This window comes from Lepisosteus platostomus, chromosome 9 (genome assembly GCF_059453375.1).
Source record: "Lepisosteus platostomus isolate fLepPlt1 chromosome 9, fLepPlt1.hap1, whole genome shotgun sequence".
Classification (NCBI taxonomy): domain Eukaryota; kingdom Metazoa; phylum Chordata; class Actinopteri; order Semionotiformes; family Lepisosteidae; genus Lepisosteus; species Lepisosteus platostomus.
The window spans coordinates 33,893,123-33,919,628 of NC_142619.1; the positions used below are offsets into that span (position 1 = coordinate 33,893,123).

General features: G+C 36.1%; 1 protein-coding gene across 1 annotated transcript; it reads left to right on the plus strand.

The window, feature by feature from the left end:
- Positions 1 to 629: 629 nt before the first annotated feature.
- Positions 630 to 23,349, plus strand: LOC148654882 (sodium-coupled neutral amino acid symporter 1-like). The gene is made up of 16 exons (XM_088644783.1): positions 630 to 987; positions 1,629 to 1,774; positions 3,082 to 3,184; positions 3,703 to 3,818; positions 7,383 to 7,456; positions 9,789 to 9,881; positions 12,246 to 12,327; positions 13,270 to 13,352; positions 14,804 to 14,862; positions 14,964 to 15,077; positions 15,615 to 15,694; positions 16,480 to 16,580; positions 16,773 to 16,891; positions 17,990 to 18,131; positions 18,226 to 18,317; positions 18,925 to 23,349. Exons 2-16 carry the CDS (start codon positions 1,668 to 1,670, stop codon positions 19,030 to 19,032), a joined length of 1,473 nt encoding a protein of 490 aa, XP_088500909.1. The 5' UTR covers positions 630 to 987; positions 1,629 to 1,667; the 3' UTR covers positions 19,033 to 23,349.
- Positions 23,350 to 26,506: the final 3,157 nt, after the last annotated feature.

Here is a 26,506-nt window from a genome sequence, read left to right on the forward strand (position 1 = left end):
GTCAGAGCCATTGGCCATTTTTCCATTGTGGACCTGCAGCACTCAGAAAACAATGAGTATTGATAGGGGCAGAGATGCAGGTCTGGGTGACAATATTGCAGGTGCCTAGTAAGCTAAAGGGCTTAACTAGCTTACTAGTTATAGGGCTGTTGAGCTGGAGGCACCAGGAAGCCCCAGTACTATGGTAATATGAACAGCACTTGTTACCACAAATTCAGGGAAAACTTTGAAAGTTATTTTTCCATTTTGCATTAAGAATTAAAAATCAGAATGAATTGTCTGGAACTGGAACCACAAGCAGTATATTCACTAAGCAGTGAACATGAGGCATTAAGCTGTTCAATGGTCTGTACTTCTTCCCTCTGCAGTGGTATAATGGAGTGCCCCTCAGCCTTTCTAACTTGCAGGGTCGCCACAGCAGACATGGCAATAGATCTGTAGTGTTATTTCCTTTTCAGATATGGATTACAATATAAAGAAATAAAAGAGCAGTACAGGTGTACCACAGTCTGTGATGTTGCCATTTAACTGCTAGCTTTAGTTTAAGTTTATTAACTGAATAAGTGAACCAAACGTTAAGTACAGGATAAAAGGCAATACACTGTGCATAGGGTGTAACTGCAAATGTGGTTCAATTCTAATTAATTGAGTTAGTACTATTGTTGTATCATACCAATCACCCACTAGTCAATATCCGGATCGAACTCCTCCCTGTTTCGTTTCTCTTCATATTGGCTGATGCAACATCTTTTGGCGAATACATCACACTGGTTTGAAACTGGACAGGAGGTTAACACTTTTGAGCAAATAATTTTTGTATTGAAACAGCTTAAATTTATTTGTTTATCTACACATACACGTATATTTGTTTGAATCGACAAATGACGAGTGTATCATCCATTATCTTCTAACTCGAGTTTAAAACCAGGTTTTCCCCCTCACCACCGCCTTTCGACTAGATACTGTATAGGATTCATTTCCCGAAACGTAAGTAAAACATTTTTTTAAAGTATTAAACGTGTTAAATACAAACTGTTTCTATGTTTGTTTGTTTTTTGGTGTAAATTGTATTATTTTCCACGCGGCTTTATTTTGAGTTGAGAGTCGTTGATAATGTGACAATTTCCATGTGCGCTCCACACGTCTATCTTAAATGGAAGGGTGGGATGGATAGAGTACAAATTAAACCTTTAATTCGCATTTTTGTAATATTGTATTTAAATCATAATTAACATGGTGCCTATTTGATGCATATGGAACAGAATTAATTCTGTGTGTGGGCACGGTTTCGCGCCACGTGCTGCTTTGAACAAAGAATTGTTTAAAATCTAATTCAAAAATAAGAAAACCTGCAATGTGAAAATATTAACAATGCGCTAATATAAGCCAATATAAATAACTTTATAAAATATAAGTAACTGAATAGATATTCATACAATTATATTGGTTATATTGTTGTAACTATCGAAATGAGGAAATCGCTTCCTTGTATCTGTTTTTGTTTTTTAGCCTTTTTTAATTAGAAAGTGGCAAATATAATTCTTTTCACCTGGTACTGCCTAATTCTTAAAGAGTCATTCAGGTGACTTTGTAGTCAGATCGACTTGATTTTTTTTTCTTTATAAAAGGCTTCTTGAAGACCTGCTCTCGTTACCTGGAGTTACAAAATGAAAAGGGATGGATACTCGGCCGTGAAACAGAGTTCTGATATTCAGGATAATGAAGGCAATGAAGAGGGTTGCCCCAACGACGGCGAGAAAATGTCGTTTGAAATGTAAGCAGCGCCGAAAAAAATATTTTATTGGTTTTAAAACTTCCGAAGCCCTCCGCCGAGTGGGAATCTCCCAAAACCAGATTGCTCATTCTGAAAGTGTTCAGAAGTAAGAAAGTAGGTCAAATAAAAGCAGGTCATCCTTCAACAACATTACTGTATCCTTTATTTCAAATCCTTGAATCCTTGGGATGATTTCTGTTCTCCATAAAAGTAATTTATCACTAGTTGCACAGAAAGGTGTAAAGCCATCAGCCATATCACCCTGCAACTCACAACTGGCAACCCACTGAAGCTAAGCAGGTGTGAGCCTGGGAGACCTCCTGGGAAAAACTAAGGTTGCTGCTGGAAGTGGTTATGTGGGGCCAGCAGGGGGCGCTCACCCTGCGGTCCATGTGGGTCCTAATGCCCCAGTATAGTGACGGGGACACTATACTGTAAACAGGCGCCGTCCTTCGGATGAGACGTAAAACCGAGGTACTGACTCTCTGTGGTCATTAAAAATCCCAGGGCGTTTCTCGAAAAGAGTAGGGGTTTAACCCCGGCGTCGTGGCCAAATTTCCCATTGGCCCTTACCAATCATGGCCTCCTAATAATCCCCCTCTATGAATTGGCTACATTACTCTGCTCGCCTCCCCACTGATAGCTGATGTGTAGTGAGTGTTCTGGCGCACTATGGCTGCCGTCGCATCATCCAGGTGGATGCTGCACATTGGTGGTGGTGGAGGGGAGTCCCCATTACCTGTAAAGCGCTTTGAGTGGAGTGTCCAGAAAAGCGCTATATAAGTGTAAGCAATTATTATTATTATTATTATTATTATTATTATTATTATTATTAAAGTCAAATTGCCACACTACCAAATGTTTAATTTAAAGGTCTAAATAGTTTTTAAGGTATTAAATTACATTGTGCCTGCAGTATAATACAAAGCATGCTAACATAGAGCAGTCTACTTATTTAAGATATTAATATTTAAACATTGACTGATGCTGATGAATCAACAGCCACCATGTTTGAAACAACCTTGTTCAAATGCTGCACATATTGTATCCTGATGTTTCTCAAATGAAAATATTGCATAAATATATTGTACATTGCAGAACTGGTACATAATATAATGAGAGTGTTTCTTCCACATTATCTCCTTAATTGGATGTGACTTTTTATTTGTTTTTGTGCTTGTTGTAGAATATACTCTTTCCGGCAGAAAATCTGAAAAATATTACGTATACCTAATAGTATTAGTGTGAAGGCTTAAGTGTTTCCTACTTCTTAAAAATGGTCCACTGCGATATTCTGTATTTTTCAGGGATAGAGAACAGGATATAGAGATAGAACAGGAGCAGGATGATTTTGAGAGCCAAACATCGCTAGCAAAAGAGCATTTGAAGAATAAAAAGTATGAAGAATGTGTAAGTAAAAGTCGAAAAGTTATAATGAATGTGTACAAGTCTGTTATTAAATATTGTTGCTCTGCACTTCTCTTGGATTTTTGTTATATTTTGTAAATGTTAATATTTATCTCAGCAGACAGCAAAGTTCATGGTGTCTTTTGAATAATACCGTGTGCCCATTGCCTTTAGATTCATGTGAAGTAAATAACAGATGTATAACTTAAAAGGTGTTTTTCAGTTCACAGCACCCACAAGTTGCTCCCACCCCAAAAATAAAACTTTTCAGAGGTGAAAAAAAGATAAACGTGTTTGAAGGATGTCAAAATTAGGTCTCTAGTTTTAAAATACAAATTATTATTCTGCTCCTACATGGTGTATATCCTTATTTTTCTAAGTAAAAACAGTCTGAATTGTAAGAGGGGAACTTGGTTCGTTATGCAGTATGTATCACATACATGTCATTATACACTTCTTTATTCTCCACCTCCTTTCTCTTAATTTTTAATTATTGAGAATTATTGTCTCCTTTTCCCTAGGGTTCTGGAAGAACTTCTTTTGGAATGTCTGTTTTTAACCTCAGCAATGCCATTATGGGCACTGGAATCCTTGGCCTTTCCTATGCATTGTCTAAGACTGGAATCTTTCTGTTTCTGTATGTATACAATACATTCATCCTACAATTCAGAAATAATTTGCTATGATTTTAATTTAGTTTTCCTCTTTTTTTTCAAAAATTTTAGTTATTTTCAGATATTTTTTATAATTGCATTTAAGCTACAGCTCTAATTTGTAACCCACCTGAATTATTTTGAAGAAATCTTGCTAGGATTCACATCCATATGTAAAAGAAGTTTACAGCTATTGCCTTTTACAAGTGTTTTAAAAAGTTGGAACTGGTTCATGAAAAAGTGGTTTGCTAATTATAAAGCTTTACTGTCTTGTTAAAGTCGTCCAGTGATAGGTGTAGGAAAAGGAGGACTGAGGTTTCACTTAAGTGCAATGTATTTCGACAGGACCTGCACGACAGTAGTCTTCAGCACTGTTTAGTGAGAACGAGTTTGAAGTCTCATATTGGCACAATATACAAGGTTTAAGTAAATAATTGTTTTTTTTTCTTTGCTTTTACCATATAAAATGCAACACATTTCACAATATTCCATTCAGACCACGGGAGACGTTCTCTCCTCTGAATAGATGGAAGCACCTCTAGGTGCTGTTTCTCCAACAGCTACAGTTAAACACGGGCAGTCAGCAGCTTGGGCGGCACACATGTTCTGCAGTCACTGTAAGCGAACGCCTTGAGAATGATTGTACTTAAAAGTTCAAGAACTTGTAAGGGTGTGAACAGCTAAAAGAGAAAAATAGCCATGCTATTTAAAACAATGAAAAAAGTGTCCGATAATGTACACGATTATTTTAGAGCCCATCTGCTTCCTCTTTAGAGATTCACAATGCTTTAATTAACTATGAAATCGCACTATTATTTGTGTCACTGATCTACTCATTAATAGATAACTCACTTTTCACTTTAAGCACAGTAGGCCCTATAAATTATGAAAATAAAGGTACATAAAACAGATTCACAAATGATGCAGAACACTGAATCGTACAATAACAAAAATTTGAATTTTTGCTACATGTTCTAGCCTGTTTGGAAAAGCAAATCAGTTTGCTACCTAACTGTTAAAAAGCTTAATTTTATATTTTTGAAACTGTACCGTAAGTAAACAATAATGCAAATTGTCACAAACATTTTTTATTTCTCTATATGCGTTTAAAATCTTTATCTTTACTTGAAAGTATGTATGTGGATGTAGATTAAATTGAAACATTTCAAATAGGACAAAGTTTATACTTTTCCAAAAGACATTTTAATCAGTTGCATTTAAAATGATCATACTAAAGTATCCTCATAACAGAGTAGTTCTCGAAAACCTGGTGTGTATAAACACGGAAGTTATAAAGGTTTGCAAGGTATCGGGTTACCAGTGCTGTTCCTGGTACATTTCATAACATGTTTGGAATACACATTACTTATTCCTTCACTTCAAACATTAATTCAATCAATTAAAACCCCAATCTTTGAATCCATGTAATTCACATGAGTCTTAAAATCTATTCTATCCATTCCCATCATCAGGCCCAATATCACTCGGTACATCCTCAGGAGTGATAGTAGTGAATTGACGAGGAATGACCAGTTAGCCAGCTACAAAAAACCTGTGCATTCATGTCTAGATTAAGCAAAGTATATAATACTGAATGTGACATTTTCATAATATAGTCTGCTCATTGTAGCTTCTGACCTACACTATAAAAGATACTTAAAACCCGTTTTTTAAAGGGGACTTTAAGGGAAAGTTTATACTACCATCTGTTTTTCTTGTTACTTCTTTAATGTTTGTTTTGTGCCATTCTCTTACTGATTTAGTTTAGATTTCACTTCCTGATTGACTTAACATTATTGTCAATAGATCCCAGAACTTGATACTGTTGGATTTTTATCAGAAGCTAGCTAACATTTACACCATTCTTTCTCACTTCTTTGTAAAATAATGTATTTAAGTTAATGATTAACAGTTGTGCAGTGCATCACTTTAGATTAAATTGCTTTGTTTCAGTCAGTTTGTTACAGAATGTTTAAGTTAAATGAAAATGAAATTAGTAACTGCAATATGCATTTTTGCAGAACATGCCCATAGTATGACAAGTATAAAATTCGGGTTATATAATCTGCAGTTTTAGTATTATTGCAGTATTACATAGACATAGTATAAGTTACATATATAGTACAGTACATAAGCCTGTTGCACTTTTACCCCCTCAAAAATATCTCATTAATGAGAAAAGATTAGAACTGCTCTTACTTAACTGGTTAATTGTTGCATGCAAAAATAAATTGTGTTCTGACAGCACCAGTTTCCTGTAGTGCAGTATGAAAAATAAAATCATCAGCCTCATTTTAAAAATAATGTTGAATAGTATTTGTGGGGAAGCAGGGGGCTGTAAAACCATATCCATTACTTTAATTATATAGCCAAATTAATTTACTAGCAAATTGTTTGTATTGTATGTCGACTGTTTTGTGAGCTATTGCATATCATGTATGTAGAAGAGCTGCTTAAAGGCTTATTTCTTGCATTTCCTGTTACATGAATCCTCCACAGTTCTTTGATGGTTTTTCTGTTTAGATTAAGTAGCTGATAATTGAGAATAACTTAGTTAATACTTTATGAAAATATAGCTGATGCTCTGTTAATATTGAGTTATTTTTATTTCCTATATTCTAAAGATTATACAGATGAGCTTTTGTTTAGTTCATTTTTTTCCACAGTCAGTATAACGTATCACTAATGGAATAGAAACAAAACAAGATACTGCTGCAGAACAAATCAAGTGTGAAATACAAAAAGGAGGCAAGTGCAGTCTAAGAACACTGCAAACAGTGCATTACACCTGTCTGGTTATGCAAGATATTAATGTTAAATGCAAGACAAATAATTATGTTAAATGAAGTGAACTTTGTGTTCCTTCCATTATTTAAGTCTCAAATGATTTTAACATAAAAAAATATTTTTAATTGCTAATACAAGAAAATTTCCCTTGTACATTTTGTGTGCATCATGTTTTTCTGTCCTGCCTTATAACATTACTTACTGGAAAGGAGAAAGGAATTAAGTTTCATTTGGTAATGATTTATAGTGCTTAGAAAGTCAACAGATGTTTTTGCCCACCATGTCTGGCTTTGAAGTTTAACCTTTTCTTATTCAAATATGAATGCACATTGTAGTTTAATATATATAAATTTGGGAGTACATTGGTGATCAAATTTTAAACCACCTGCCAATCGATTTTTATAAACACGTTTGGTGTTGGCAGGGAAGAGTGTACAGGAAAATGACACTGGTCAAGTCATTGATTGATTAATTTGCAGTTGGAGAAGTTTTGATTTAATCCAGGCTTGAATTTCAGCCTGATGTCCTGCCATCTGTCACATTTTTGCTTTTTTGTCACCAAAAATGTGCTTTAAAGGTTTACATAGTTAGCAATAGAAAAAATGAGTGGTATTTATGCGGCTACATTTTATATTCAATAAACATGACAGTTGCATTTTATGAGGATGAAAGACTGTATGGTTTGTTTGCAAATGATTTGCAACCTCTTATGTTAACTGTGCTATTGATTTAATCTAAAACATTTTTATGCTTTTATGCAGGATTCTTTTACTGTCAGTTGCAGTCTTGTCACTTTACTCCATTAGACTGCTGCTGGAATGTTCCAAGAAAGCAGGTATGTGTGATGTCTGTAGTGTGTTTGAGCAGGCCTTAACTGTTACCGGTTTGTGACTCAATGTCATTTGTTAATCGTATTAGCTGCAAAGCAGCCAAACAAGTCTAAAACAAGTCTGGCATCTTCTGTAAAATGCATAACACAAAGAGCCAGTGAAAATAAGATATTGCAATACCTCAGGAGTGACGCATAACACCACTAGCTTACATAAACCTGTAGTAAATCGAAAACAATTCAAAACAAGAACCAAAACAAATTGCAGTTCAGAATATATTCAGAATATATTCATGTGCTTGTATGACAGTTGTCTGCTGTTGTATGCTTATACTTCTTCATAATGCCACACTGCCAAATCTCACAATTAATTTTGCATCTGTAGGTCCTGAAATATATAAAATGCCTTCCACTAGTACATCAAGGAGCACTACTAGTAAACAAAGTATTTTGTTTTATTATGCCCTTGGTGGGAGATACTAAATTATCCATGTAGACTCTTAGATTAGACCAACATATCTCGTAAAGCTGCCGGTAGTGATATTTTACATTAATACAATTAATTCCTGGTCCTCTCTTCTTGATTAATAATAATAATAATAATAATTGCTTACACTTATATAGCGCTTTTCTGGACACTCCACTCAAAGCGCTTTACAGGTAATGGGGACTCCCCTCCACCACCACCAATGTGCAGCATCCACCTGGATGATGCGACGGCAGCCATAGTGCGCCAGAACGCTCACTACACATCAGCTATCAGTGGGGAGGCGAGCAGAGTAATGTAGCCAATTCATAGAGGGGGATTATTAGGAGGCCATGATTGGTTAAGGCCAATGGGAAATTTGGCCAGGACGCCGGGGTTACACCCCTACTCTTTTCGAGAAACGCCCTGGGATTTTTAATGACCACAGAGAGTCAGGACCTCGGTTTTACGTCTCATCCGAAGGACGGATTAAGTACTGGTGATATATTTATATAAATATATTGTAATATCAATTTTTGAGATCTGCTGTATGTTAAACACAGAAGCTCGGGAATATATAATAACATACATTTTCAACCATAGGTTGATTTTCAAACACGGTTTACACTGATGAAAGCATCCACACTTGCAGAAAGAAAAGTAAGCATGGTAGTAAATGTAGTAAGATGGAGTTGAAACTGGTAAAAATACATGCTAGTTCTTTTCAGATTGTCCCAATAAAATAATAACAATATCTTCTAGAGCAGGGGTTCTTTTTGAAGGTCCAAAATACAGGTAGTACCTTTCATACAATTTTTTGCAACTCAAAGTGCTTGTTCCAAAGAAATTGTTAAAAAAACTTAAAACAACTTTAAATAAGCAACAATAACAAATTAAAAGATGCTTACACAAACAATACAAATAGCATATAAGAAAAATCGAGTTAAAGCAAGAGTACAAAAATAAGTTTTGAGCAGCCGTTTAAAAATATCCACAGAGCCAGCCTCTCTAACATTTTTAGGAATACTATTCCACAGTTTGAGGGCTTAGCAGCAAAAGTCTGCCTCTCCAGTCATCCTATGCTTAATTTTTGGGATAATCTTTAAGAGTCGTGCACCTCTTAGCTCCTGTAGTTTTTGTTAAAAAAACTCGTAGTATTTTCTCATTGTCTTTGTTTTTTTTCTGTTCGGAGTTTTCTGCTGCGCGTTTCTCTACATTATCTTAAGCTCTCACTCTTCCAGTGCCACCTATTAAAAAAAGCTCCATTGCTAGGCTAATCACGACTACCTTGTGGATAAAGAAAAAAGTGCTACAAATATAAATGCAATCGTGGCCCACCCAATAGAAATTAATGCAGTGCCTTCGCCGGGCGCACCACAGAGCAGGCTGGGAGTTTTAGCCGGGGAATGGTCTGTGAGCTCACAGAGTGACCACTAAGTCACCCTGCTAATGTAAATAGTCTTAACTGTGCAGGTATATATAATAGTTAATTGTTTACCTCTGTTATTGTCCTTTGATATGTAACCACCCCTGAAGCTGCATACCTGTCCCTTTACCGCCCTAGTGTGTGTGTTAAGCTTTTGTTGATTTTGTCTCTGTTGCCTGCTGTGCAACCCCCTTGGTAAAGAACCCGAGTTCTAGAGTGTCAGGAGATCTGAAAATACTTGATATATCTGTTGAAATTCCATTACATTTTCAACAAAAGTGGTTTTGTTAGAAAAAGGTTTCAAAAGTGGAACCAAGACATGTGGTTTAACAAGAATTCTGTTTTGTCCATCTGTATTTTTAAAGTACTCTAAATCAGCAGAGTAATCTGTGTGAATATTTAAGTGCATACAAGATCTTTGATCCACTTTTTCCATTTTTATTAAGAATGTATGGTTTACGAAGACTTGGGTCATAAAGCATTTGGGATGCCTGGAAAGCTTGCAGTCTTTGGTTCATCATGTCTTCAAAACATTGGAGGTAAGTATTTAGCCTGTTTTATTAATTCTATGTGAAAATCAACCCTGGTAAAAGATCCTGTATATCACAGGTTTTTGGACCTTTTCTGATTACCTGAAGAATACTAATTACTTTCTGGAACCTGTAAAGAGAACCTAGTGAAATCTGAAAAACAGTGGCATGGAGTTTGTAAACTATAATGCACCCCTTTCTCTTCAACAAGGAAACAAAGTGCTTGGGTGTGGTTGGAATTCCTGGTGTGTACCCAGTTCCTAACACAGGTTCTATATCGGGGAGTCCCAGGAAGTGGGTTCATTGAGACACTTCCATGATGTGTGGTTTAGGGTAGCCCTGATGTGCTCCCTGGAGTTCATATCTAGTGACCATCGTCATGTAGGCAGGTGGGATGGAGGCCTGATGCTGAAAACATGGGGTCAGAAGGAACAAAGGGGAAGTGAAAACCCGGGCCAGGCAGGGACCACAGAAAGAGTGATATAGAGGGAGAGGGGAGTAGGGAGGGCATTCCCAGGGGACTCTGGGAACGATGGAGTGCTGACACCATCATTCAGCAGTTATTCCACTAACCTCTTCTCTATCCTCACTTAAAAAGCTGTTCTTCAGTGCAAGTCATTCTGAATCCTGCAACTCACGGGTTGACTTGGAACTGGTGCTCAAGCTTGCATTGGACTGTTCATATCCACTTTATGCTTTCAAACTGCTACCTTTGTCCTCCTTTGTATTCTGTTTTCCATCTTCGTAAGTGAAGAATTCATATCTAAGAATGCATCCTCATTATGGTGCCTCGCTTCTTTAGGGGGTTTCGATAGCCTCATTCTTTCGGACAAGTTGTTCTCCCAAACAAACCAAGTAAGCAAACGAATTCAAATCATGCCTGTACTCCACCTTAAATTTGGGTTTGGCCAACCTGTTGATCACAAATAATGTGGAAAAAAAACAAGTGGATTGTTGCTATGTGACTAACAATTTTAAATTATTAAATAATGTGGTAAAGCCAAAAAAGCTCACACAAAGATTTATCGATGTGAGTTAAATGCATTTCTTTGAAGCTGTCCAACTTGAGCAAGCTGTAAGATCTATAAATAGAAGAAAGGGTTGTTTATCATATAGTTGTTGAATGTAGATAAAGAATTCTGTAGAGACAAATTATTGTACTTGTACAATGTCTTCTACTAGTTGAGTTATCCTATGAAGGCTTAGATACAAGTTTCAAAATGTGAACTTTTGAATTAAATGCTTCTTTATCAGGCATTATAAAAGAATAGAGGGATCATCCAAAATATTCAGAGATCATTGTTTTTAAATTATAATGAGGAAAGAGAAAAAAGAGGCATAACTCAGTGGACTCAGGGATAACATATTTAGTGCATAAATTATACTTTTAAAATTTGATTTATATGAAGGCTGAATTAATGAATGTAATCGCCACACTCAATAGTCAGCTTTTAAGACATGAAGGACATTCTTTTTACATAAATATCCATTGATGTTGATGAACTAAACTGCTTCATGTTTTTATCTCATGAGGAGGTGAGAACCGAATGTGCAGTGCATTTTTACTTTACTATTTGTCAACTTCAGATCTTGCACAGAGATATGTTTCAGTTGATGTGGTGAAAGCTTTTGACCACATTAAGTGGCACGATCATTTTAATGCAGTTAACAGCTTTGGTTTTGGCCCTGACTCTATCTTATGGAACTTATGTGTAATTTTATGCCTTTCCTCTTGCCTCAGTTCACATTACCAAGCACACTCTAAAATTATTTTACTCCACAGGGGTACCAGGCAGAGTTGCCCTCTTTCTCCAGTTGCCTTTGACAGTGTTCTGTTTCACCGCACAGCAGTCTAAATATAAAAGGTGTGATTCGTGGAGGGCAGTAACATATGGTTGCTTTGCATGCTGAAAATTTGTTTCTTTATGTGTCTAACCTGACCTCCAGCTTTCCTCATGCTCTGTGCTGGAAAACCTTGGCAGCTTCTCATGTTATAAGCTTACCGTTACAAAAGTGCATTACTTCTCATCAGATTGACAGCCCTGAATTGCCTTGGAAAAACCTTTCCTACTTAAACTTACCAATAACAAAAGGCTGTCCACTCTGTGGGTAAAATTGAAGTCCTTTAACGTGATCTCCTTCTTGCAATGTGCAGATCTAATTTGTGTTAAGCATCATTGTAGCTATTGGAGATTTGGTCTGTAGCACTCATATCAATAAAGCAATTTTGTTTAATTACTATTTAATATCTACCTCAGACTCAGTGTGACTTTTTATGGTCTTTTTGGATAATATCATTTAGTTTTTGTGTGCATCAGAATGTCATGTCCCACAATTGCTTGTTTTTTAACTAAGATGTTTTTTTTTGTACAGCTACTCTGTCATACATGTTTATTGTGAAAAATGAATTACCAAAGGTCATCGCCACCCTGGCTGGATTGAAGGAAGATCTTGAGTAAGTAGACTAAGAGCTCAGTGTCCCTTCAGAATACTGGAGTAGTTTATTTAAATGTGTTTTGCATTTTTATAATTGTTTATGGTGAAGGTGACACTTTTCAAAGATGATTTACAAGTACTTACAAGCAGTAAGATAAAACATAATACAAATGTACATAGTATTTAAATTCTAATACCTTACAAAGTTTAGTACTTCACAAAATTTAGTACAGGATTGTGTAGGAAGTAATAAAATAAATGGTTGTGACACAAATACAGTATTATATGTACAGTGTAGTGCAGCAGTAATAATACTACAGTCAATAAATATAAAACGGAACACAGCTCATATAATTTTAAGAGAAATCTGAGCAGAAGTGTTTTGAGCTGACTGGCATAATAACAAAGCAAACACAAAAACTTTTTAAATATAGCTGGTTGCTTTTGCTCAGGTGTGGGTCTGTGGTAAATTCTGTCGGTTTCAAATTCTGGGGCATGTTGGTGAGAAATAAGAGAGTAAGAATCTTTTTTTAAAAGAAGCACCCTGTAAACCTAAGGAATGCATTGTTGAATCCTGAGTATCCTTGGCACAGACATATTTCAAAATGTTTGAATTATTTAAAGGGAGGCATGGTGGTGCAGTGGTTAGCATTGTTGCCTCTGTGCAGTGAGGCCCTGGGTTCAGTCCCTGGGCTGCTATCTGCATGGAGTTTTATGTTTCCCTGTGTTCGTGTGGGTTTTCTCGGGATGCTCTGGTTTCCTCCCACAATCCAAAAACCTACTGGTTAATTGGCTTCTGGGAAAATTGTCTATCTCTGCTCTGTAATGGACAGGTACATTGTCCTGGCTTTCGCCCATTAGCCCACGTAGCAGTAACTCTTATGTGCTCATTTGGAATTCCTAAAAATTCCTAAAAATGTCCTGTATTTTAGCATTAAATTGTTGTTTCTTTTCCTCCTAGTGTGTGGTATTTAAATGGAAACTACCTGGTTATTATTGTGACCATTGGTATTATCCTTCCACTCTGCCTTTTAAAGTCTCTGGGTGAGTATCGCATTAAAAAAGAGTATTGGCATTTGGTGTAGAGAGTATTGGCATCTGTAAAGTTTGTAATATTGTTCTGTTTACTTCTCTTATATGTACACAGAATCATTGGAATATTGTAAAATTAGACACATTTATGATTATCTGAGTATAACAATAAATGCAGTATGTGCTGATTATTTGAAATACTCAGCGTAAAATAATGCCAAAGTAAATGGTAAAATATTATGGACTTTTTAAGCATTTGGTGTTGTTTTATTAAAATAGATTTAATCCCTCATTCTGGTACTTCTAATAAACAAAATTAAGCAAAATTTCAAATTCCAAGAGCCCAGTCGCCCCAAAGAAACGTTCAGGACACGTTCAATTGTATTTTTTATTTTTGAATGAATTTTCTTGTATGTAGTTAGTTTCTGTAGTAAGGAATGCCTATCTTCTGTGCAAACCTCAGCAATTATGCACACGGTTTTATTTCTGGTTGTCTCCATTTTATTTTAGAGCGGTTGTGCTCCTAGCTTCCCCAAAGATCTCCTGGACTCATTATCATTTAGATTCACTTTGTAGTGAATCTCCGTCATTGGTCTCTCATTAGCATACCAGTACTGTTTCTGTCTCACCGATCAGACAAAAACATGTAGAATCACCAGGTGGTTCAAGCCTGTGGCATCTCACTAATCAACCTTCTGGGATTCTGGGATACCACACTGGCTGTACGTAATTGGCAGAGTACTGCTGGAAATGGGTTGGGATTAGCTTGGCTAAGGACTTAACATCTTTAGAGAAAATAGCGACATCTTTGTTGACTTGCGGTGATTGTCAGGTAGAGCTGCCCCACTCCTCCTGTTGGCACTAGTAAACTTAAAGGATAGGTAGGTCCCTTTTCAGGCCATCTTAAAGGAAAGACATTGGTATTCTAATATGTCTACATTTATCTGTTTCTTCCCAATACTCCAGGAACTGCAGCTGAAAAAGCTGGAAATTTCAAATTGGGCCGATATAAAAAAAAATGTTTAAACCATGTCTTTGGGATGAACTCAGATCTGTATGACTGAGATTACTGTTTTGTGGTTGTTGGTGTGTTTTTTCACTGTTCTTCTAATGAGACGGTTCACTTTCTGGACAATATTAAGTAAGAGTAAACGGTTTAACTCTTGTGACCTATGGTTCATTATTGATACTGAAGTAGTTCACTGGGTTGTCTTTATTGCTGCCTTTGGTGATTTTAAATATATGGATCGGGCACCCCTGTCTTCTCTGTCTGAGATTAAGAAGGTCTTAAACAGTCTAACCTGTCCATGTAGGACATTCCTTTAAACCTGGGAGCATATCTGGTTGCTCTTCTCAGGATATTTCCTGAGCAGCAATATCCTTCCTGTGACATGGTAACCAATATTGTACACAGAAAAGGCTACTGCTTATCTTCCAACTAAAGCGACTTTTCTTTTATGCAGGGTATCTTGGATACACCAGTGGCTTCTCTTTAACATGCATGGTGTTCTTTCTAATTGTGGTGAGTGTAAGCCAGTGTTCAATCTATGTATATAATTAATTTTAATATGTAACATACATTTTTCTCCTTAAAAGGCACTAATGTTCTGAATTACTTTTTAGATTATCAGCAAAAAATTTACTCTCCCCTGCACTACTGAGAAACAAAATGTAACAAATGAGAGCTACTTAGAAACTGACCACTGCACAGCGGAGTATTTCACATTTAACAACAAGGTAGGGTATTTAAGAGTGCGCTGGAAATTTAAGTTGAGTAATGTACATGTGGACTATTTGTGGAGCATTTTAGTGATTGTTTTGTATATGTAATATATTTTCATAGTCCACGGATACACCTATAATTTTTTAAGTGCTGAGTTGAAAGATGTATTGTATTACAGTGACTGATGTAACGTAACTGTATACTATCAATTTTCTACCTTTTAGAGAAAAGCCTTTTAGAGGCTTAGAATTTATTTTTGTAGATTAGTTACAATTTTTTGTTGTTAATGTGAACAAAAAGTAAGGATATAAACTTAGATTAAGTTCAGGAGATTAATGGCTTATGATTTAGTAAAACACTTTTTTTTTTAAATAAAGACAACTTATAATTGTTTATACAGTATAAAGCTTGCAGACAGTAAATGGGAGTTGAAATCTGTTTTCGTTTCTAAAGGCAAAAGTTAAAAAAATGCACAATGACAGAAGACTTAATGAAAGTACGTATTTAAATAGTTCACACTACCTACTGTTATAAACTGTATTTTTTTTCAGTCGGTCTACGCAGTACCCACCATTTTATTTGCCTTTGTGTGTCACCCATCCGTCCTTCCAATCTACAGTGAGCTTAAAGAGTAAGCAGTCCTCTAAATTACAGCTGGTTAACTCAAGTCATGTAATCAAATAATCAGTATAATATTTGTGTATTGTAACATGAGACGCTGCCTTGCAATGTATTTGCATAATGCTCTCTTATTGCTTTAAATGCATGGAAATGCACCTGATGACATTGCTTATTTACAGTATAATTTGCTCTCTGTAGTAATTTAGTTTTTCCTATACCACCAAAACTAAAAGTTTCATTTAAGAAATGTCAGTAGAAAGGGTACATTATTTTAAACTTCTTCACATGCTGAAACTTCATTTTGGATGAGTTTTAAAATATGAAAATGAACAAGTATTTACTGGAGCACTGCAAAATGGCTTTCAGCATAAACATCAAAGATATTTACGTTTCTGGTACCCTTTGCCACCCTCTAGCTCCTGTGAACAATTCAGATTTAGTTCATATTGTATCAGAAATAAGGTGACATGGCTGTATAAACTTTTTTTTTACATCCGTTTTCACGAGGGTTTAATCCAGGTGTTTCAGTTCACAAAATGATAGAAAACAACCAATTCAGTGAAGCCCTCTGGCTCGATATGATAGCCATTTTACTGTGCTGTAGCGCAAATTCTTTCATATTCAGAAATCATCTGAAATGAAATTTTTAGAATTCATAAAGCACTAAGAATGTAGTATCTTAAATGTCCAGAGCATATCTATTCATAAAACTGTAAGTTTGTTGTATAAAAATACTGATTGTTTAAAAACGTACTGTTAAAAAATAGTTGTATAAAAAACTGTTTTCACTTGTAGGCGCTCTATCAAAAAAATGGAAAAAGTATCCATAATCTCATTTCTTGCCATGCTGCTGATGTACCTGCTAACGGCTGTTTTTGGCTACTTTACATTTTATGGTAAGTGAGAGCTTTTATTGTGATTTTCCAGTTAATGAGAATACTGAATTATGCAATCCCACCAGTCTTTTAGATCACTTTACAGTAAGGTGGTTTTAAATTTGAGACTACAATATCACAGCAAATGAATCGGTGTTCTTTTTTTCTTTAAACATGAGAAACATGCTAAAGGTCACTGTTGTATCAATATAGGCTCTGTGCATGAGGAGCTGCTTCACACATACTCCAGTGAGGGCGACACCATCATTCTTGCTGTGCGACTGGCAATTATCGTTGCAGTTGTGCTGACAGTACCTGTTCTTTTCTTTGTCGTAAGTATATATGTACAGCTACTTCTACTGTAACATGATAGTTGTTTTTTTTAAGTTTATAGAAAATGTATGATATGTAAGGTATTAGTCTTCCCATTTCAATTTGCTCTTAGTGAAAATGCCTGTCGACTTGGATTGATTGGATCTTGTGGACTAGACATTTTACGTTTAAAGTATTGTGTCACCTGCATCAGCAAAGATGGCGGCTTGACCCATTTATCAATAGAAATTCATAAGCCTCTTCAGAACCAGTGATTTTGAAATTTGACAAATATTTTAACAAGCATAGCCACTTCAGGTTTGCTCAGCATACCTGTTAAAGCTATACATTTTAATGTCAGAAGAGTAATATCAAAACAGCTTAGACTTTATACTGCTTCTCTTGAAAAACCCCAAGGGAGCTCCAACAGATAAAAGGTCCTTGCTTCACGTCAGTAGATATCTCATCACTAGCCGAAATTTCCCAAGGGGCAGCTGACAGCTGATGTGCCACAAGGGTAGTATAAGTGTCAGTCGGCCAGGTTTCTCTTGCCTCTTCAGCAGTCAAGATCCTTGTGACTTTCCAGCAGCTGCAGTGTTATCAGTACAGCTCTCAGGTCCTGTGGTGTACTGCTGGTGGGTGAAGTGAACGTGTATGTCTCATTCTTTCCCAAGTGGCTACTGAAGTCATTGTCAGAGGTTCCATTGAATGCAAATTATCTAAATGAAAGATAATTAAATCTTCCTAATCCTGGCTGTCTAACAGCCCTGTCACACTGTGAAATATAGGGAAAGGTTCGTGAATTATATAATATAGTATTAGAGTAAATTAAATGGATGAATTACAGAAATTAATAAAAGCTGTGCATAGCCATCACAAGGAATAGCTTTGGTTAATGTTGTATTCATCAACAAACCTTGAAACTGGAATCATGCCAACCTCTACCATACAAGTAGTGGTTTGACAGTTGTACAAAATTCTTTATTCTGTTCTACTGCTAGGATGAAAATACAAACACATGAACTTCATTAAATGACACAAATATTGGAAATTTCTTCTGGTGGCTGATAAATGGAATCAGTTGACTTTCTTGTTTATATATTTTTTTTTTCTTCCAGGTGCGGTCTTCTATGTTGATGATAATTAAACAAAAGCAATTTAAGTGGAGCTGGCACATCGGAGTAACATTGGTTCTTTTGGCGTTCTGTGTGCTGCTGGTCATTTTTATACCTTCAATAACGGACATTTTTGCAATTATAGGTATACCATTTCGTTTTCAGCATTGTCCTTGTATTTTACAACAAATTCTTTGATTCAGAAAAACTAATAACATGTATGTCTTTGGAAATTCCAGGTGCAACATCTGCCAACATGTTGATTTTCATTCTTCCAGCTTCAATCTACTTGAAACTTCATCAATCAGTACCTACCAAAAAGAAGATTAAAGTATGTTGTGCATGTCAATGGGTATTAAATTGGTTAAATGTTTAAAGAGACTACTTACTTTTTATTTGTATTTTATTTAAAAAATTGTTACTGATGTGTTGGAAACCTCTAAATCTTAACTTTAAACACAGCTGCACTATCCTGACCAGTTCATAAAAAGATGCAGCGCAGTGTTATGCGAGTTTTTGAAAGTTTAGGATTATAAATATAATATTTGAAAAATTGGTGAGTTTAATCACTGTCCAGAAGCTGTTTTTTTACCTTGAAATAACTTGTAGAGTTTAGTAATAATTGCTAGCATAACAATACAATATTTATTTTGTGAAGTACGCTTTAGAATTATACATTATTTAAGAGCAGTAGCTCAATTTGCTAAAAATGTAGCAGCAAAACTCAAGGTATAGTTCACAATCAATATAAAACCTCATTGAAAACATTTTAACTTTCTATATGTACTAACTATTGTAGAGCTATTTAGACATGTCAATGTCAATTGAAGGTAATCTCTTAATGTTGTAACTGTCTCCACCAGTAAAATTCAGTGACACCAGATGACATGAATTTCACTTTAATTTGTGCCTATAATCAGCATATCTCTTTTTTCCAGCCCTTTGCGTTCCTAATTGGTGGAGTGTTCTGCGTCCTTCTCATCCTGCCTTTGGTGATTATAGACTGGATTCACTCAATACAGAATAAAAACAACGCCCATCACTGATTCCAGCTGGCAGATGAAAAAGATGACTTTTTAACATTTCCAGAAAGACAATATACTGTATGAATAGACTAAACTTGAAAATCTTACGAAGTGCTTCCCTATGCCACATTAAAGCACCTTTGGAAAAACTCAGCCATCCTTAGGAGACATCCTGAAATGGAAACTGTCAAAAGCACAGCTGGGATATATGGATATCACAGATCTGTGATGCTGAACCTGTATAAAAATCTAAGATCTCGGCATCATCCTTGATCACCCTGATTACTGTATATGTACTGACTACATTTAGAGGCAGACAGATCATATTAGAATCCAACTCATACCAATAAAGACATTGTTAGGGAAGAGGTTCAGTGGTCCCTACTTTAATTTTCTCAAAATTCTTCAGGGATATAACTCAATCATGACCTGGCTTAAAAAAGAAAAATAGTTTTTGAAGGTGCTGCAATACTGTTTTAGACTCAGCTGTGAGTTTAGTTTTTATGCTTCATTGATGGACAAAATAATTTAATGTCTTCCTTAGCTGTCCCAAAAACAACCAATAGCAATGTTAGTCCACATTTTCTTGCTTGAACTCTTTTCCTTATGTTTGTGTCTAAAAGCAGTTATAAGCAGTTATAGAATGTCCTGCAGTTTTAATAACTTGGTTAGGTTGATAATATTGCTCATTGGCATGCAAACCATGCCAAATAATGTATCTGCCATACTGTATAAACTGCAACTTACATTTTCATGGAGCCATTGCAAGCATTGAATTATTCAGTACTGAATTACATACTGTACTTAAAGGTAAGAAGAATGTTAAGTAAATTTTTGAATAAACAATGCTAGACCATTAATACTGATGCATGCTTTAATAATCTTTTTTTGTTTATTGATGAAACGGTTCCTTTTTGTGAGGCTGCTCAGGAAAATGTTTTGTTTTTTTAGGTTTACTCAGACAAGACTTCAGTATTGTCTCTAAGGTTTCCTGTAGTACAGAATTTATTTCTAATGTGCTGCTGTTTAAGAGTTGGGCAGATGTAGTTTTAATTTATTTAGGTCTATTAGTTTACCTCCTCCCTGTTACTTAACTTTCTTGCGCCGTTAACAGAATAAATGTGTTCACACTTTTATACAAGGAAGTACAATGTAATTTTAATTTTTGTGTATACAGTACTTTAAAACTTCAAGTATGTTTACTGGTTCCTAATTGCTAAAGGTAACATTTTGTGTATCTACATTTGTATACATTTATAAGTGCAAATTCATACTTTGTACTACTGAAATTTATAAAGAAATGATAATGAAAAGTGTATAAAAAAGTTTCTACTAGAATATGATTATACATTTCATATTGTTTTAGCTTTAATGAACATCTTAACCAAAGTAAATCTTGATAGTTTTCTTCACTTATCAATATACTGTACTCAATCAACTAATTATTTAACATACTGAATATTAAAAACCTGATCAGCTAAATAGGCAAAATGACATTCTCCTAAATTAAATTTGTTCTAATAACCTAACGTATCTGCCAGGATTATAGTTAGTATTTGCATAGTGATGGCTAAAGACACTTAGCTAATTCTCAGTAGTGCCTTACAAAGAGGCATACTGTTGGAAGAAAATTACATGCATTATATGTTCTTTCACCTTAATGAATCTAAAGTACTCCTACAGAAATAGAGATCCAAATTTATAATAACTTCAAAGTGATGCATGTCTGTTCTGGTCTGCTGAGCTCCAAGCTACAAGACTAAATTCACCCTCAGTTTTGTTTAGCTGTATTTTTTTAGGGATGGATCTACTTCTTCTTAATGAAAGACCTACTGAACTGGCATCTAAGACTTTTTCCTGTATGTGCTTCATCACCTCATATATTGTGCTAATTTGTCATTATCACAGAGTGTAAATTAACCCTAACATTAACTGTAAATGTTAACAGTACTGTACAGTATGTAAAGTAACTGTACATTGTTGAAGAGTTTAAGGTATTCTGACTAGTTGAGCCTGGTGAAAGTCTCCCATTGGAGTTTGGAGGTGCCAGTTGAGGGGGGGGTTCTGGGGTTGGTATACTTTTAATTGGAGGCACATTGAAGACCCAAATCACCATCAGATTGATCAGCCAAGCTGCTCTTTTCTTGTTGGCTTACCAGTTTCTTCAGCCTACTGATGTATTGAACCGCAAGGGGATTTGAGTGAACATATAGATTATAGACTAGCAATTTACTGTTGGGTCTGTTTTGTGGAGATGTAGTTTTACCTCCTTGCAATAAGCGTTTTGGGACGTTTTGTGTGCATTTGAAGTAATTGGTTAAGATTTATTTTCACAGTTCCACCTAGTAACTTAGGAATTTCAGTTATTCAGGATCTTAAAATATCCTTATGTATACCAAACACTTGAGAGGTACCTTTTAATTAAACCAGTGTGTGATTGATTACCTTTCTTAGAACAAGTGTTTGAGTTCAGAGAATTTCTGTTTACAGAACTCTTAATATGGTGGATTTAAATGCTTCAACCATAATTCCTGATTTTGCTTCTGAATGTTTTTTTGTATATATATATTTTTTTAATTGTGTGTTTAGTGTTGTACTCTCCAATGTACTGATACTGATTTTTCAAGTGTGAATTCAATGAGTTTTACACTAGTGGGAAACTATTATGGGACTTCATGTACTATTTCACTATGTTATGTGAAGTGCAGTAAATTTGACACGGTTTTACATTATTGAATTTGTTTTGGAACTGATTGTCATTGTCTGTTTTCCCTTTTTATATTCTTTGTATGTAGGGTAGATGTTTTTTTCTGGGTACAATGCACTGAACGCGTTTGTTCATGCACAGACAAGAAATTTAACATTTCACAAGTGTTGTGACACTGGTAAACTAGCAGAATTTTAATGATGCTGCTTGTTCAGCTGATCCATTTTGCCTGGGTGAATAATTAGAAAGACATGAAGAACTTAATATAGAATTTGGAGTTGCGTGGTGGGGCCGTGGTTATTATTGCTGCCTTGCAGCATTGGGTCAAAGGTGCAGTTCGGAACCTGGGGTGCTATTGGCGTGAAGTTTGTGAATTCTCCCCATTTTTGCCACATGCTCTGATTTCCTCTCGTAGTACAAAAACATACTGGTAGGTTAATTGGATTCTAGGAAAACTGGCTGTGGTGTGAGTGTGTGGGTGTCTGTGTGTCCGCCCACGTTAGACTCTGATGGAGTCCTGCCCAGGGTGTATCCTGTCTTGCTCCCGTTGCTGGCCAGGATAGGCTTCACCTCCCCGTAACACTGAATTGAATGAAGTGGTTAGAAAGTGAATGGATATTACAGATTTTCTAAGATTTTCAGAAAGCAAGAAATAAATGGTGGGAGTGCTTGTGAATTACTGCTCATTACTGACTTACAGAGAATGAATTTGGTTCATTATTTTATTCCAAGAAATTGAGGATTATTTACTGCATATAAATTTCAGTTTCACAGGCAAAGTATTGCTACAGGGATTATGCAAGACAATATGTAAATGTGTAACATGGCCTTGCCTGCAGAGAGGTCTAATCCCCACTATGAACTCTGCAAACAAAATTTCATTCAATTATTTGGTTCAAAACACCCAGTAAAATGGCAGTGCTGAAAACTATAAAAAAAATTACAGATCATATCTTTTAGAGTTATAAATGAATTATATTTTAAGCATAATTTATATTTTTATATTTGGTAGATCAGCTACCTGGTTCATTTTATCATGTTGTGTAAAGCCTGCTTGAATTCCTTTGTCACAAGCACCTCTACACACTGTATTTTTTAAGTATGTAACAAGACTCAAAAATATTCCATAATCATGTCTGCTAAATGAGTACCTGTGTGCAACTTAATATAAATCCCTGCACTAGTCTTTTATAGCTACTGTAGCAACCCTAATTAATGTATTTGATGCAAATCTACATTTAACCATCAATCACTTGTCAGTTCCAACTGATATAAAATTGCAATTCACTTGTTTTTTCATAAAAAAAAACTACACAAATGGGTTATTAACGTGAGGGAACTGTATAGACCGAACACCCATTTTTGGGGAACAAGCAGAGAACATTTTTTTATGATGATAGACTAATGATTACTTAACACCTATTAACATTAGTGAGTAATACATCTAAGAAGTGGTTTGCACTTGTATTTCTTGCACAAAGTTGTCATTAAAATGTGGGCAAACAATTACTGAATTTAATCCAACATCTTTTAATACTGCCAAAGACTATTTTGTTAAATCCTGGATGAAAATGTATGTGATGTCTGTATCCTTTGTAAATACTTGATTTAAATAAACTTTTTCTACATAATTTGGTTTTTTTTACTTGGCAAGGCTAAATGTATATTTTCACTAGCACTAGATGTTTTTCACCACCTCCTGTACAGCAAGAAGTGTTGCTTATATTAATGTTAAAAATAAAAGTATGCAGTGATATGTTACAATATTTATGCATCATAGCTCTTAGGGAAACTACAGGCAGCATGCAAGCAGACAGGGTGGAGTAACGGGCAGGGATCAAAGTTGGTGAAAGAGAATCTAAACGCAGTCCAAGGCCAGGAAGACAAGGTAATGATATACAGGAAGAATCCGAGCCGAGTAAGAATGAGGAAGAGCCAAGGGATGATCCGGGAACAAGGTTGTAAACGCAAGCAGAACTAAGGATTCCAAACAGCACAGGAACAGAAGAGTTAAAGGACCCGGAGATGAAACCCTGTCAAATTCTGTGAAATCAGTTTAAATATCTTGGTTGTAAATAGTCTCCAAGTGGTCCAGATCCCCTGTCAGATTGATATCCATGACACCCATTGAGTGACAGGTTTTATTTATTTAGAAAATGCCAAGTCCCTCTGAGCCAAGTGAAAGCTTCTGGTCTGGCAGCGATGAGGGTGAGTAGTCCTTCACTGAGCCTGTGGATTGGGCAGTCCTGCAGGATGTGCTGCATAGTTTGCTCCATTCCACAGGAACAAAGAGGGGTTGCACTGATTCCCCATCTATAGAGGTTGGCAAGACTTGGAACAGTCTTAAAGCGGCTTAGAGTGGACCCTCTTCTTCGAAGGTGAAAGCTAGGAGGATTTTAGGAAGGGCATGTAATATTTAGGGCAGAGTTGTTTTTTTGTTTGTTTAAAATCTAGCGATTCCATTCTTGATCCCAGGTGGAGTCTGCATTGAAGTTTTGTTGGGGGTTGGAGGGGATTATGTTTTCTTTCTCTATTTTTACTTTTTAACATTGACTCCACTTCATATAAACTCCATTCCTTTGCCACTTGCATGCTGACAGCTCCCCACTCGAACACTATGAAAGAGCAGTGTAAACTGCTTTTACATAACCAGTGACAATAGGGCTAAAGAAACTCTTCTGAGTTTCTTTGTCTAGGCTAGTCTACACAAGCACACAGGGATAGATGAGAAGAATCACATGATTCCTTCCGTTGATTAAAAAAATAAAACAATTATTTAGTTCATACTTAAATCCTTCTTTAAGCCATGTGTTTAATTAAAACAAACACATTTTTCAATATTTCCTGTGGAAAATAATTGGGATGAAAAGGACGTCTAACAGATGCGGGCCCTTTCTTCCATGTGCACAACTGGTAGCAACCAGTACGAGATGTTTCAAAGCCAGTCATCATTCACCAGCTGCAAGAAGTAGCAGATTTACAGCTCCCCCGCAGGCAGAGTGTGTGACAGCTGATGCCAGCACAGATAGGCTCAGCTGGCAGGCAGCTGGTGTTAGGCGAGGTGTTCTGTTCAGTCCACTTTTTCTCCTGGTGAAAAGAGGGGGGACAAAATTAGTAGTGTTGATGCACAGAAAAAGGGAGTGTGCAGCTCAGACCACCACCTGACTCATAAAAATAAGTGCTAATAATAGTTGCTGGTAGGCTGTGCATGAAGGACACACTGTTCTTTCAGGAAAATCACAACAAAACACCGTGCATTTCAAAACAATCTGTAGCAGGGTTTCAGTTACAGGAATTGTTCAAGCTTTTTAAAAATATTTATGTTGAATATTTATGTGTACTCACATTCAAAACTCCAACTTATTGTTAATGTGTTGTTAAATTGTTACTAGTTTAGCCGATCATTTCTCAACATAGTTGCATTGAAAACAGGTGCTGGGTGAAATTTAAACACATTGCAGAATATAAATATATATTTTTTTAATTACAGCCTATTATTACCAGTTAAGTTATAAGCAAAAACATCTTAAACAGGAGTGACCATGATAATTACAGACATATTGAAGCTGTCATGCATTTTGCATAAGTTCTGTTTTCTAAGTATTCATAAAAGTCGACATGTTGAAAGATATCCAGATGAGAAGAGTGTTGTTCACTGATGGTATACTAAACCACGAGGGCTAATGCTATAAATATCTACTGAAGTGAGATCACTGTTAGTCAGTGACTGATCTAGTATGACATATTAGTGAAATATAGTATTTTGTGTAGCTATTAAAAATACTTTTTATTTTTTTCAATTAAAATGTAGACTGAAAATAACTGTCAATTAAAATAAATGAATCTGGTATCATTGGCATTTCAGTGTGGACCTCTGCAGTGACATAAAATGAGTGTGACTAGGTGAAAAGCCACTTCAAACTCCGTGAACCTGTCAACTGTTGTAACTATTTTGTCTTGCTTACAATTTACCCAGAAATTACCATGCACCAGTGCAGCAGTGGCTATGAGGGCAACGTACATGGGTGGGTTGTCTCTGACTCAACCATATATACCAGTAGACCAGTAATGGAGTGCCAGCTGCATCAGGGTGCAATGCTGTGTGCATGTGCAGCTGCATTGCTGTATATGGGTCTCTAGTCTCCCCTAACCACACAAACTCTCCTTACAGAGACAGCTGCAGTGTTACAAACCCACAAGATCTTTTTCATCTGAAAACATGGAAGTGGGCGTCACAGGCCTGTAGAGAAAGAGAGTCAGCCAGTGTATAAAGTTTTTCTGGGCATGTAAAAGTTGTTCTTCATCACAAGTCAGGATAACAGGCAAATCAGTTTCACAAGTTCAAATGCAGCCAAAGGTGGCACAGTGGTGCAGTGGTTAACTATTCTGTGTCACAGTGCTGGTGTCATGTGTTCAATTCTTTGTGGAGCTTATATGTTCTCCCAGAGTTTGTGTGGGTTTTCTCTGGGTGCTGTGGTTTCCTTACATGGTCTAAAAATATACTGTTAGGTTAATTGGCATCTGGAAAATTGTCCCTAGATGTATTTGGGTTTGTGTCTGAGTCTGCTTACACCATGATGAACCTGCGTTCTGTCCAGGGTGAATCCTGCCTGTACCTCTTGCCTGCCAGGGTAGGCTCCAGCTCCCCAGTGAAGCTGAATTGGAAGAAACAGTTAACAATGGATGGATGGAAATGCAGCCAAATACTGGAAGTTCAACAATCCGGTACTTAAAGTTGGAACCAGTCTTTTTGAAACTTCATATTCGAGAAATGTTATGGAATTATTT